This window comes from Salvelinus alpinus, chromosome 4, assembly GCF_045679555.1.
Source record: "Salvelinus alpinus chromosome 4, SLU_Salpinus.1, whole genome shotgun sequence".
Lineage (NCBI taxonomy): Eukaryota > Metazoa > Chordata > Actinopteri > Salmoniformes > Salmonidae > Salvelinus > Salvelinus alpinus.
Genome location: NC_092089.1, coordinates 52,164,738 through 52,178,793, shown reverse-complemented (window position 1 = coordinate 52,178,793; position 14,056 = coordinate 52,164,738). Strand labels below are relative to the sequence as shown.

The following is a 14,056-nucleotide window of genomic DNA, read 5'->3' as shown; positions in this document are numbered from 1 at the left end:
TGAATTGGCATTGGAGAAATGTGATAAGATGAACACAATGGCCTATCTCTCTGTCCATTCTTAGCCTGTAATTTCGGTAGTTTGTGTGGTATTAACAAATATTGAGATTCGGACCATTTTGAGACTTGCTTGTGACTCGAACAATAGTGACTTGGTCCCACCCGGCGTCCACTCCACTCCTGTAGGTAGCGACATTGCAGAATGCGTTAAGCCGTGGTGCACTACGCACTACGCATGCTTTTGGCACAGCAGATAAATATCTATCATTGATGAACGGAGTTGTTGTCAAAGAAGAGCGTTGTCACTGATTGTTAGCCAGCTAGCACTAGCATTCTGTAAAAATGTCTAAAATACAGATGTTGAGAGTGTTTCTCAACCAGCGGTTAACTGTGGCTGCTGAGGAGATATTTGGGGCAGTTGAAAAAACGATAGCGGAGTACCAGGAAGAGGTTTCCCGTTCGAAAGAGGAGAACGACCGTCTACAGAATATTCTTGACATCGTTATTAAACCTGAGATAAAGTTACAAAGAGCAGGTTTGTGCCATTTATTATTGAACCTACATGTCATACACATTGACAACGTTAGTTGTTTCATTTTGAGAGTCAGTGTCCACAAAAGTAACATTGTGTCTAGACATTCTTGAAGAAGCAACGCGCATGCTCGCCCTCAGGATTCCTCCCGTTCCAGCTATTATTTCCCTTGTTTTTTGCCCGTTTTAGTTTTTTTTATTGATGTACTATAATTCAGTCAATATTTGATGGATTTGTATATCCAAAAGCGTCGAGTATGTTACTCCATTATGCAGCTGTTAAATTGACCAGAACTGTATTTTTGACCTTTTATCAATTTTGACGTCAGTTGTATTGTAACATTAGCAGACATCTCCCCCTCCAGACCTCCAGCAGCTCACTGTATTGGAAGAGGAGGTTCACCCTGAGCAGCAGCCCTGTGAGCAGGATTGGAGCCCTAGTCTTGGACAGGAGGACAGCGAGCCCATACGGATAAAAAAGGAGCAGGAGGAACTCAAAAAGCAACTTCAGTGGCTGGAGTCTGACACCAGAGAGTTCATATTTGATCCTTTCTGTGTAAGTGATTATGATCAGGACCCAACTCAGTCCTTGCAAATCCAAAGTGAGGAAAATAGGGAGAGAGACTCTCAACCAAACATTGTAACTGGACAGATAAAAACAGAATCTGATGGAGAGGACTACAGAATATCAGAACCAACCTGTTCTTCAGCTCAGAGTAAAAATAGTGAACTAGTCAATGGGATGGAAAGCAAAGGAGCGCAGTCTGTTTTAAAGTCACACAAACCAAAGAGCACAAGAAAACTAAAAAGAAAACAATCTTATATCAGTGCAAATGGCATGAAATGTACTCCATGTTCTTGTAAGGTTTGTGGGAGGTCTTTTCGGTACAAGCGTCCCTTTTTTAATCATGTGCAAAGTCATGCACATATAGAGGATAAAGAACATCCCTGTGGTGTGTGTGGAAAGCACCTAGATTCTAAAGAGAGTATGAAAGATCACCTCCAAACTCACGTCGTAGCTGAGCCTGAGTTTTGTCATGTTTGTGGTAAAACGTTCACCACGAAGCTTAGGCTGAAAAAGCACATGAGGGTTCACACAGGAGAGAAACCATACCGCTGCGATGATTGTGACAGGTGTTTCAGCGATGCCGCCAATTTGATCGGACACAAAAGGACTCACACCGGTGAGAAACCATATTGCTGCCAGGAATGTGGCCAAGGATTCACTCAAAGTGGACATCTGGTTTTGCACAGGAGAAGACATACTGGGGAGAAGCCATATCTCTGTTCTGTTTGTGGCAAAAGTTTCAGCACCAGATCAAATTATACAGGACACATGAGAGTTCACACAGGGGAGAAATCATACAGCTGCCATGTTTGTAGAAAATGTTTCAGCAATACTGCGAATCTGAGTGCGCACAGGAGGATTCATACAGGGGAGAAACCATATTGTTGTGATTATTGTGGCAAAGGATTTGCTCAGAATGGAAATCTTAAAATGCACATGAAGACACACAGGAAATAAATCTTATAGGTTAATTGCTGTGTTTGTGAGAAATATCTCAGCACTGACACCCACCCAACTTGAGAATCCAAACAGGAGAGAAATACATTTAAGTCATTTAGCAGACGCTCTTATCCAGAGCGACTTACAAATTGGAAAGTTCATACATATTCATCCTGGTCCCCCCATGGGGAATGAACCCACAACCCTGGCGTTGCAAGTGCCATGCTCTACCAACTGAGCCACACGGGACCAAATACATCTCTTTCGTGACTGTGGCAAAGCCTTTGCACAGTGGAAATTTGGCAAGGCATAATGAGAATGCACAAAATGTATAAAATATCAGAATTCAGCGTGCACAACCACATTTCAACAGTTTGTTTACACTGGAGAGAACGGTGATCTGGCTCATCTGACGGTGCTTATGAGGTTTCACACACAGTTGTGAGAGACTATACAAGTGTCCAAAAGAAAATGCTTTATCACAAGTGTATTAACTAAGCTTCAAACAAGTGAAATGGAGGAAAAATTGTAGGCCTACATGCAATCCCTGCTGCAAGTGCTTCAAGTAGACTCACTAGGAAGGCACATTCACAACAGGGAGAAAACATGGCAGGGCCTTCGGGGAAAGGGCATCAGACAGTGGATTGAGAGGCATATTCTCACTTCCACCAGTAAGAGGAGATGGGGTCTAGTACATACCCACAAGAACCTGGCTCTTGGATCAACAAGATATGACTGAACTAGCTTGAACTTACAGAACATTGTTAGAAGTCCACATAAACATTGCACATCAGATTGCGGAGCAGTAGGAGTCCCTGCTCATTAGTATGACACGGGACACACATTTGAGCTGCTGTCCTGTATCTTGAATTTTTTTTGTTGCATTTTTTGTCTTGAAAGAAAAATGCCTTTTTAATGATGTTGTCTTACTTTTCAAAGTATTTGTTACTTCATGCCTTTCATACCAAAACTATTGTCATACCTCTTGAGTTTGATGTCAATTTGCTCGCAAAGAAAATAAATGCTTGTCTATTTCATTGTATATCTATTGACAGGTATAAATAATTAGTATGCTATGTTCCAGGTGAACTATTAAATGTGCATGGGCTACCATCTGAAATGTGTGCTTCTTATTTCAACCAGAAACTTAAATATAATAAAACATCAAAATGTATGATCATTTTTACATCATACATTTTCCAGACATCCAGAAAGTGGCACAGAATAAATATCAGATATGCAGTAATGGGAAATTATTTGGGAAATTCTTTCCCTGTATTTGATTTACTGTTGATACGTAATAAACATAATTGTGTGGGGAGACACAGACAGATGCATTTCCTTGGGTAACCTATCTATATTTAATTAAGTCGCTTTGCGCCTGTTAGTACAAAATGATCTATTGTAACAAACTATATTGATTATACTATGTTTTACCTGGTTAACTGCCAGTATCAAATGTCTGCCAGTGTTGAATGTTATGGTTAAAGTTTGACGCAAGACTGGATTTGAGGACACACTGATAATGTATATTTGACACTGTGTGATTATGTAACAGCTGATGTGACTTCCTACAAGCCTCTGGCTGGTGTTTACAGAACATTCAGTGCTGTGTCATTAATATATAAGGACCGTTAGACATTTTATATGCTTCTGTTCTGTAGGTGTTTCCTGTAGTGCTGTATTAAACCGGATTGATTTTGATTTGACTTCATCAACGACTGCTCTCCTTTTTGTTCACCTGGACATTCCTGTTACATAATGTTCATTGATAACTCTTAATTCATAAATAGCTACTCCAGTTAATTGGATAATATTTTTCCAGTAATAAATGAATAAAAAGACATGGTCTTGATCAAGTTTACATTTAAAAGTATTCTATCCTATTTTTGACTTTTAATTTGAAATTCATTAACTTTTTTTTTTTACCGGAAGTTAGACCCAGCGTTCAATTTCGTCCCACGGCACATCCGCTGAGCAACAGCACCGCAGAAGTACATTTTTGTGTTTTTTTGTATTTCTGAGCACAGCAGTAAACATTTTCAACTACTGTGAGTATGCCTTCAAAAATATGATTTATGTAACTATTTTATATGTAGCAAAAGCTATTCGTTTTCATATGCAATGATAGAATAGTGGCTAAACGTAGCAATAATTGACATGAAGGAATGGTGATGTGGCTGTTGTTAAAGGCTTCTTCGACAGGAATCGTTATTTAGTATTAAAAAAAATGTAAAAAAGGGAGATATTCAAGGTTTCGAGTAATGACAGTAAAAAACGTGTGTGTTAGCTAGTTTCTGTGATTCGGTTATTTATATTCTAACTAACGTTAGCTAGCTAAACGATGTGGCAATTGAACTGTCTGTGGGCAAGCCCATCAATGATGACAAACATTTTCCTTTCCATAACCCCAGACTCTCCCTACAGTCTCTTGGTTTTTCACTGTGCATTATTCATTGGTTACAACAATTGAAAGCATAGTTTTGCATTGTGTGAGAGGATTTGTTATCACTTGTGAAACAGTGCCATTAACCCTTTTATGTCTATTTTCTGTCACTGCCATCTAGTATTTTAGCCTACATCTTTCCCACATCGGCATCAGTTACTCTAATGAAATCTGGTGTCCCAAAGGGTGAGAACTGCCTTGTAGACATGGACTCCAAGGCAGGGGATCTCTTCAGTGCTGAGCCAGCCGACGCTGCTGGATCCGGAGGTGTCATGGGAAAGTGTGTGCTGTTGTTTTTCCAGCTCTGTCTCTATCTGTTAGTTAATCTGTCTAGTACATGGCTTGCCAATCCTGTTCCTGGAGAGCTACCCCCCTGCATGTTTTTGCTCAAACCCCAGTTGTAACTAACCTGATTCAGCTTGTCAACCAGCTAAATATTAGAATCAGGTGAGCTAGATTAGGGTTGGAGTGAACCTACAGGACGGCTCTCCAGGAACAGGTTTGGAGAGCCCTGCTCTGGTGCCAGCGGTCTGTAAACCTCGTCCTGGAGAGCTACAGGGTGTGCAGGCTTTTGTTCCAGCCCAGCACTAACACACCTGAATCAATTTGATGAGTTGTAGCACAATGCATCTCTCTGGGATCATGGTTGGTGACGGGTTCCGGTCCAAATACATTTTATTTACTGTCCTCATGTGTAGTCATTCTTCTGTGGCTATTATTGTGTCTGTAGGACAATTGTGATCTGAATTTGTCTCATATTTTTCTTAATCTAGCCTACCACTAAAGGAACTAGATGGGTCAGTTTGTCCTTTCCTTGTATTATTCCTGGCTATGATGTGTTGTTGTTCATTCTATCCACCATCAGCCTCTTGAATTGATGCTATAAAATTATTCCATCTCCCTATACCTCCTGTTTAGTTTACCACCCTGGCTTTCTGCCTTGCCTCACAGGCTGTGGCTGCCCAAAGGCCTCTCGGCCACTGTGGCCAAGGAGTGGTTTGATCGTCGCCGCGCGTCAATCCGTCCCTGGGCTGGCTTCGTGGATCATAGGAAGTTCACCAAGCCCCGCAACTTTGGTGAACTGTGCCAGAGGGTGGTGCGCAACTTTGACACCTACAACAGCAACTACATCTTCATCTTCCTCGGCCTTATCCTCTACTGCATGTAAGAGCTGCGGGACAGGAGTTTAAGGACACTGTGGTATTCAGTGAATATAAAAACACAGTAATTACATATTGCATCTAGACAGACTGCTGCCAGCAGCCTATTTTATTTTCAAATTCAAAATCTGAGTGGTTCGAATAGGCCGAGATCTATGCAGGATTGAGTTTATTGAGAATCTGTGATTATCAAAGAATAACTCTTTCCCTTTTCCAATCTCCCCCTTGTTACCTCAGTATCAGCTCTCCCATGCTGTTGATTGCTTTGGCAGTGTTTGTTGGTGCCTTCTACATCATCCACCTCAAGTCCCTGGAGTCCAAACTGGTCGTCTTTGGTGAGTAAAGCAGTCATGATCTGTGAGATGATTGATATGGAGCAATTTCAGTGCCAACAGAGATTGTATTTGAATTCCATAATTTTGCATTTGTATTAGGATATTGAGTTTGAATGTAATATTTTTGAATATGTAATGCACAAATGTAATAATTGAATTCTTGTATTTCATGATTTGACACAGAATTGAATGAATATTGCATTGTTTTATTTAATTGAACCTTCAAATTCAATATTTATATATTCAATTTCAATGTGGCAGATATTGCATCATTGTCTATGTATCTAGTTTACAAACTATCAAGTTGATCAAAGTTTCATATATTCAACTTCTTAGATGCATTCAGATTCAGTTTTCAAATTCAGTTGTCTAAATTCAGATTCAAAACCAGAGACCAACATCCTGGTACTTTGCCAGCCAGGAAAGGTAGAGGAAAGAATCAAATGCTCTCTGTGGTAACGGAAGCTTCTGGCGGTTTCTGAAGCCAATGTGGCATGTTGAATTGATTTTCTTCCTATGAATTTGGTTCTAGCATATGAACCGTTTTAGCTGTAACCTATTATGACCCCATTCCTGAAAGGTTAGGCTCTCTGAAACATGGACGTGCCTTCTGTTTCCCTCTATGATGCCGTGTGCAGGACACGTTAGAAGGGAATGTCACAAAAATTTGACCCCCATAAGAATATAGTTGAATAGCCTGGTTAAAGCCCTTCCAAGGAAAGCTTTTCCACTCCCTATTTAATCTTGCTGTTGTGACTGACTGGGTTCGAACCAGGCCTCCTGCATGTAACACGACTGTTAGCTAAAAGCCCATAGGAAGCTATCATGTCTTCAAGTCTCCAGCAAGGTTACTCATCAAAAGAGCCTAGTTCATCGAACCACCCAGTTTACATTGAACCCCACTTTGACCTCATACTGAGAGATCACAGCACCAATATACAGTGCATTTGGAAAGTATTCAGACCCCTCGACCTTTTCCACATTTTGTTACATTACAGCCTTATTCTAAAATGGTAGAATTCCCCCCCCCCCCCAATCTACACACAATACCCCAAAATGACAAAGCGAAAACAGGTTTTTAGAAATTTTTGCTAATTTATTCAAAATAAGCCAGAGACTTTATTTACATAAGTATTCAGACACTTTGCTATGAGACTAAATTGAGCTCAGGTGCATCCTGTTTCCATTTATAATCCTTGATGTTTTTAAAATTGATTGGAGTCCACCTGTGGTGAATTCAATTGATTGGACATGATTTGGAAAGGCACACACCGGTCTCTATAAGGTCCCACAGTTGACAATGCATGTCAGAGGAGAAAAACAAGCCATGAGGTCGAAGGCACAGATCTGGGGAAGGGTACCACAAAACTTCTGCAGCATTGAAGGTCCCCAAGAACACAGTGGCCTCTCACATTCTTAAATGGAAGAAGTTTGGAGCCACCAAGACTCTTCCTAGAGCTGGCAGCCCAGCCAAACTGAGCTATCGGGGGAGAAGGGCCTTGACCAGGGAGGTGACCAAGAACCCGATGGTCACTATGACAGAGCTCCAGAGTTCAACGACCCTAAGCACACAGCCAAGAAAATGCCGGAAAGGCTTCGGGACAAGTCTCTGAATGTCCTTGAGTGACCCGGCCAGGGCCCGGACTTGAACCCGATCGAACATCTCTGGAGAGAATGTATCTGCAGATGAGAATGGGAGAAACTCCAAGCTTGTAGCAAGAAGACTCGAGACTGTAATCACTGCCAAAGGTGCTTCAACAGAGTACTGAGTAAAGGGTCTGAATTCTTATTTCAGTTTTTATTTTTTATGAAAACAGTTTTTGCTTTGTCATTTTGGGGTATTGTGTGTAGATTGATCAGGAACATAAAACAATATTTCAGAATAAGGCTATAACGTAACAAAATGTGTAAAAAGTCAAAGGGTCTGAATACTTTCTGAATGCATTGTAACTGGGTTCAAAATCAGGCCTACTGCGCAACAACAACACGTTCAGTGGCAAACAGAAGCATATAGATCTGTGCAGCCTATTTAATGAGAGTGCAACAGAGGTGGTTTGGTGATCCATGCATGTGATGCGCAACCTTGTCTGAGACCTGAAGACGTGCTTGTTTGACTGATGGGGTTCTAACCCAGGTCTCCTGTGTGCCAGACAATGCAACTCTCGACTCGTTTCGTTCATTTGAGTCACACAGGACCGGCACATTTAGTTTGTTGAGCTGTGTATGTTTTGGTTATACAAAGTCATGTCCATCATAACATTCAATTTGCGCATGTTAGAGTGCCACTATTAGCTAAAATATATGATAATCTATTTTCAGTAAAAATGTAATTAAATGTATTGTCAGCCTGTTGTCATGCAAAAGACTGCCGGTCTCAATGTAACTGACCCTTAATGGACAGAAACATGTTGAGCATCTCCAGGCCTCCATGCATACAAGCCGCTGAGGTGCGCCTTTGGAACATCTACATTTTAAAGTCAAATAAATCTATTTTAATATACACCCTCACAATAAATCCATGATTTATTTCAGTCAGGTCTTAAGAAACAATATAACAGGTTTCTTCTTCTGAACAGAATATGAGTTGGTCTACTGTATGTCATCTGGCCATGCTCCATGCCATAGAAAGAAGAATATAGTTGAACTTAGCTGAATAAAATAGACAGGCTATTTTTCCCATTCCGAAACGAGTGCGTGAACCTTTGAAAAAGGTCCTATACACGCTATGCTTAGAGTTATTTGGCAACTTTAGTTGTGACCGATACAAACCTTGGAATGTCTTAGAAATCAAAACGCATATGGGCTGCATGATGCGACTACAGGCTATTGATGTTTCGAGAAAGTCGCAAAGAAGGCTTGTGCTCTGTTCCTTGCCTCAGGCTGCACAGCTGTTCACTCATCAAGTGATCATATTTTCACCCATCAGTCTATTCTCGATTTAATCTTGTCTTTACTAATATTTAACATTTAGATTTAGAATGGCACATTTATCAAATGGGTAGGGGCAAAAAAACATGTAATATGTATGCACTCGAATAGCGAATGGAGGCTACGCGCTTTTCAGACGGTCCGTTTTTCAATGATGCCTGGTAGGCTTCTTCGGTTTTATAGCGGAGCTGTGCTTAATAGGAACTGCTGAGAAATATATATAAGAACACCATTTACGCGTCAACCACTGTTTTGAGAAGCATGCTCTCCTTGCGCGACAGATGATGTTCCTCCCGAACTCTGTGTCATGGGCTCTCCAACCTTGTTACTGCAGCTACCCAGTGCTTAATTTGGGAAACCAAGTGGAATCTGTTTGGGAACATCGGTAATAACATGTTTTCGCAATGAAACCTATATTTCACTAAACTATTGACAGCTCCTCTAAACGCTCAATAAATAAATGAGAGAGAGGAGGAGACGGAAACGCATGGTGGTGAGATATTATGTAGCTAAAGGTAATGTTTTATGAAAATATTAAATACATTCCTATTACTAGGCTATTCAAAATCCAATACAAATTCACTATAATTGCAGTCTACCTGTATGCCGCCCTGCACAGTCAATGAACCAACATCATCGCCTAGGGCTATACGTTCTCTCCCAGACTCACGGATAAAAAAATTGGAGCGTAGCATAAGGTAACCAGTCCATCCAGTATGCATACTATTACAGTCCACACTCAAAGGCTAGACCAATTATGTACCAAAGGCATCTTAAATCAGTTTTGTTTTATGTTTTTCAGCCATGTGTAATATGCGGTAGGCTATGTATTGTATAAGGCACAATCATAATTGTAATTTAAAAAAATTATTTCTTTTTTTACGGGTTTGGGCTCATAAGCCTATGCATAAGCTCTAATATGCATATGGGTGCTTTGAATTAATTATCACTTTAGAAAGCACTGTCCATTTTGTTGTGTTTGTCTTTGAAACATCCACAACGACCATCTTTTACACTCAGTTTCAACCTGCTGTTTAACTTTTTTCCCCCATAGGTCCATGTTCCAGAGTCGAAGCTTTCAGGAATAGGATCATAATAGCTTATAGCCAAAACGGTTCAAACGCTAGTGCCAAATTCATAGGAAGGAAATAAATTCAACATGCCACAATGGCTTCTGTTTACCACAGAGATATACAGACAATGAATGCAATATCTACCATATTGAAACTTAATATTTAAATATTGAATTTCAATATTCAATTAAATTGAAACATAATTTTAAAACCGAATGCAATGTTTATTCAATTCAGTTTAAAATAAACAAATTACAACTTGAAAAATCTCAAATTCAAATTCAGTATCCTAATACAAATTCAACATTTATGGAATTTAAATATCATTTCTGTTGGCACTGAAATCAATCCATCATTTGGGTGTAGGGTGACTAGTGATTTTATTTTGCCCACAGGAAAAGAGGTGACCGGACCTCACCAATTGAGTCTGGCTGGGGCGGTCTCTTTCCCTGTGTTCTGGTTGGCTGGTGCAGGAGCTGCAGTGTTTTGGGTCCTGGGTAAGTTACAACCCCATCTCACTCTTTACTGTACACATCAAACCTGGAATAACTGTAGACCTTAGTTCTAGATATGCAGTATGGAATGTATTTCAAATGAATCTTTCTTTGAAGGAGACAAATTATTAGGGATGTAACATTCACGGATTTGCATGGAAGCCCAAACCGATCCAAATGTAGCTTACACCAGTAACAAAATCAATCCACTTTACGAATTGCAGAGTCACTCACATGTTTTGCTCATATTACAAACTTTTTACCTATTGAAGGTACCTCATATTTTGTGACAAAGGACACATCCTCTCCTTCATTGTCGGACTAAGCATGTAACTGTTTTGACAGCAGTGGAGGCTGCTGAGGGGAGGACGGCTCATAATAATGGCTGCAACGGAGCAAATGGAATGGCATCAAACACATGGACACCACGTGTTTGATGTATTTGATACCATTCCGCTCCAGTCGTCACCATGAATCCGTCCTCCCCAATTAAGGTGCCACTAACCTCCTGTGGTTGACAGTCATTGATTTACAAGTAATTTTGCATGCCAACAAGCCCAATAATTATCAGTAGCCTAGTCAAACTGCGCACCGTGCCCAGCTTTGTTTGCTGACCAACGGGAGGTAGGCGGCCTGTCCCTGATCTTGCTCATCTGCGGGCATCTTCAGTATTCAAATGCTAAAATGGCTTGCACGATATTAGGCTTTATATCAGTTGAGTGACAACCTCTGTAAGTTGCTAGATTGTTATCTTTGCGCTGTTGAAAATGGTGTTTTGCCGGAATAAAAGTAAGCTACCGGAGACGCAACTCTCATCTGTCTTTACCTGCTGAACGGAGCTTACAACAGATTTGACTTTGATTGTTCACGTTCACCATCAGCAATAGTTTCGGTAGTTGTGTTTTAAACGGTCAGTGTATATGGTCATTTAAAAAAAAACATTATATAGGGTAAAGTTGATCATTTCATCACGAGGAATCACTTTTGCGAGGCACACGGCGGAGAAAAGAAGCTCACTTAATAACTTCCAAACGGTCAAAACCATTCGACTTTGAGATGGGGGTGATATCCAAAGTTGTGCGTATACACTGAGTATACAAAACATTAGGAACAGCTGCTCTCTCCATGACTTGGACTGATCAGGGGAATCCAGGTGAAGGCTATGATACCTCATTCGTTAAATCCACTTCAATCAGCGTAGATAGGTTAAAGAAGGATTTTTGAGCCTTGAGACAATTGAGGCATGGATATTACTTTTTACGACACCAATAGGATTTGCGTCCTTTAATCCCCGCCATGAAAATTGTCAAATGATAGCGATATAGTGCTAAGATTAACCGTTGTGTTTGGTTTCTCAAAATGGAGCCCTAAATGTATGACCTAGGCTTTTACTCTCCTTTTCCCCCAGCCTCTCCTATCTCTTCCATTTGATTGACTGTCTCTCATCTCACTCAGGTGCGACGATGTTTGTGATTGGCTCTCACGCTGCCTTCCGAGAGCTGGAGGGAGGATCGGAAATGGAGGAGCTCTTCATGGAGCCTGTGTGAAGGCATAGCGATAGTGGAATCTTTATATCTGTGCCATTCTAGCATCTGTGACAGCATTGGCAGCGCCATTGAGGCTACAACCCATAGGGAATCCCCACATGGGTGACTACTTTAAAATGGCAGAAGCATGTTGGAAGGCCTCAATGGTGCTGCCCATGCTAAAGCAGCCTTTTGGCCACTAGAGGCCTCTATCTTTCTCTGTGTGAACCCTCAACACTCACCTTTGACCTTTCATAATATAACACAGAATGCACCTTCTCTTGCCTCTGAAGTGATTTGCTGTTACTGACCCTCTACAACTCTTTAAAACCATAATAATACTAAATTTAGACAAATATATGGATTGACTGTCATACACATAGAGTGACTGAGATGTTCATATACCTCAGCACATACTTCATACTGTATGTCTTTTCCAAATGTGACTGATACTTCTCATTTGTGTTTAATACACCTTTCTTCCTGTGGAGTATCAGTGTCAGCCCTTTGTTTAATGCCTCTGTACCTTCTGTTTAATGTTACCTTGTGGATATCTAATAATACAAAATGTCACTCGGTCAACTCAAGACCTGACATGTTACAAAGAGCTTTAACATCGCCACAGTAATAATTCAGATTGTTTTTTTATCCTATATAGCTGATGTTGAGTAAGTCCGCAGTGAGCACATGAAAAACCGCATGAGGCAAGTGGTATCAAATCGCCAACGCTTCTCTGACTGGGGAAGAAGTGCCATTTGCAGCTTTACAATGTATTTATCCAACTAGAAGTAATGGTTCTTTTGGACATATTGCATTTACTTTAAAGCAATGCTTAGTGGATATTCCAGATACCTAATGGTGATTTAAGCATTATGTTTAAATCATACTTTTAGGTGTATGCAGGCATGTGGTGCAGTGTTGTTGGGTAACTTTTCATATTTTATTAGCTCTTCTTTATGACTTTGACATTTTAAAAGTCAATATTATTTTTTTTAAATATATTTCATACATGTCACGCTATCTTTATGCTATTTTTTTGTATTTTTAATGTCAATTGGGAAGTGCATTAAACTATCCTACCTGTAAGATATTGTGTTGCGTCCTATTGTGAGTGTGTTTGTGTGAGGACTCAAGTCCAAGCATGAATTCTAAAATATTTGGGTCCCTTTTGCACATATTTATTTGTGGTGATTTAAAACATTACATTAAAGGGTATTAAAGGTTGTGTGTATATTCTGTATATACAGTATATGTGCCAAAATTGCAATACTTTGTAGGCCCTTTTGTGTCCTGGATGTGCCGCCACACAATAGGATGTAGTTTCCCCTACTTTTCCCTTTCCGTGTCCTCCTCCCTGTCCTTCCCTCCCTTTGTGACACTTCAGATACCGCAGTGCTCACCACCTCCCCTTTTCCCCCCTTTATACATGATCCCTGTCCACTGCTCATCAAGACAACCCCATGCACAGGTTGCCATGGAGATGACCTTGGAGGTTCATCCATCCACACACACACTTCACTCACTGGCGTACTGCACACTGCGGCAAAGCCGGGCGATCGATATTCTATTATGCGGAGGGGGAGATAGAGGAGCCACACTGCAGTGAGCTCACTGCATGGACATGTGGGAATTTAGGGGGAGGGCTGTGTGAGAGAGAGCGAGTGTCGGTGATGTAGAGTATCAACACAGTTTATACACCTTTTGTGAATAGCATTTACCATTACGCATACCTCGTCATCTCGATCAATGCTAAGCGTTTACTCACATTTCTCCCACCCTACTACAATCCCTGTTGTGGAAAGCTGCATCAGAAATGGCAACTACTGTATTCCCCGTAGTGCACTATATAGGGAATAGGATGCCATTACGGACAAACACTAAATGTGTGAGGAACAGAGGGAGGAGGAAATGTGTTTAAAACGGTAGGTGCAGGTACAGGCATAGGCTCTGTCATACCCCCATGACAGGTTTATTTGACCTACATTAATATCTATAGCAGATATTTGCCACTGAACACATCTATTTAGCCCAGATTAATCTTACTCCATGATTAAACA

The 14,056-nt window shown here is 40.7% G+C and overlaps 2 protein-coding genes across 9 annotated transcripts; both read left to right on the top strand.

Annotated features, from left to right (window-relative positions):
- The first annotated feature begins 230 nt into the window (after positions 1–230).
- Positions 231–3,751, top strand: LOC139573913 (zinc finger protein 391-like). Its single transcript, XM_071397889.1, has 2 exons — positions 231–534; positions 896–3,751. Exons 1-2 carry the CDS (start codon positions 342–344, stop codon positions 2,053–2,055), a joined length of 1,353 nt encoding a protein of 450 aa, XP_071253990.1. The 5' UTR covers positions 231–341; the 3' UTR covers positions 2,056–3,751.
- Positions 3,752–3,978: 227 nt separating this feature from the next.
- On the top strand, positions 3,979–13,085 carry LOC139573911 (prenylated Rab acceptor protein 1-like). Of its 8 annotated transcripts, none has more exons than XM_071397887.1 (7): positions 3,979–4,088; positions 4,669–4,763; positions 5,257–5,280; positions 5,435–5,647; positions 5,881–5,978; positions 10,375–10,476; positions 11,929–13,085. In XM_071397887.1, the coding sequence occupies exons 2-7, from the start codon at positions 4,690–4,692 to the stop codon at positions 12,018–12,020; spliced, it is 603 nt and encodes a 200-aa protein (XP_071253988.1). In that variant the 5' UTR covers positions 3,979–4,088; positions 4,669–4,689; the 3' UTR covers positions 12,021–13,085. The 8 variants fall into 8 exon arrangements, with proteins under 8 accessions (XP_071253988.1, XP_071253985.1, XP_071253989.1 ...); XM_071397884.1 differs by having other exon boundaries at positions 5,402–5,647; XM_071397883.1 differs by having other exon boundaries at positions 3,987–4,088; positions 4,605–4,763.
- The last annotated feature ends 971 nt before the right edge of the window (positions 13,086–14,056 follow it).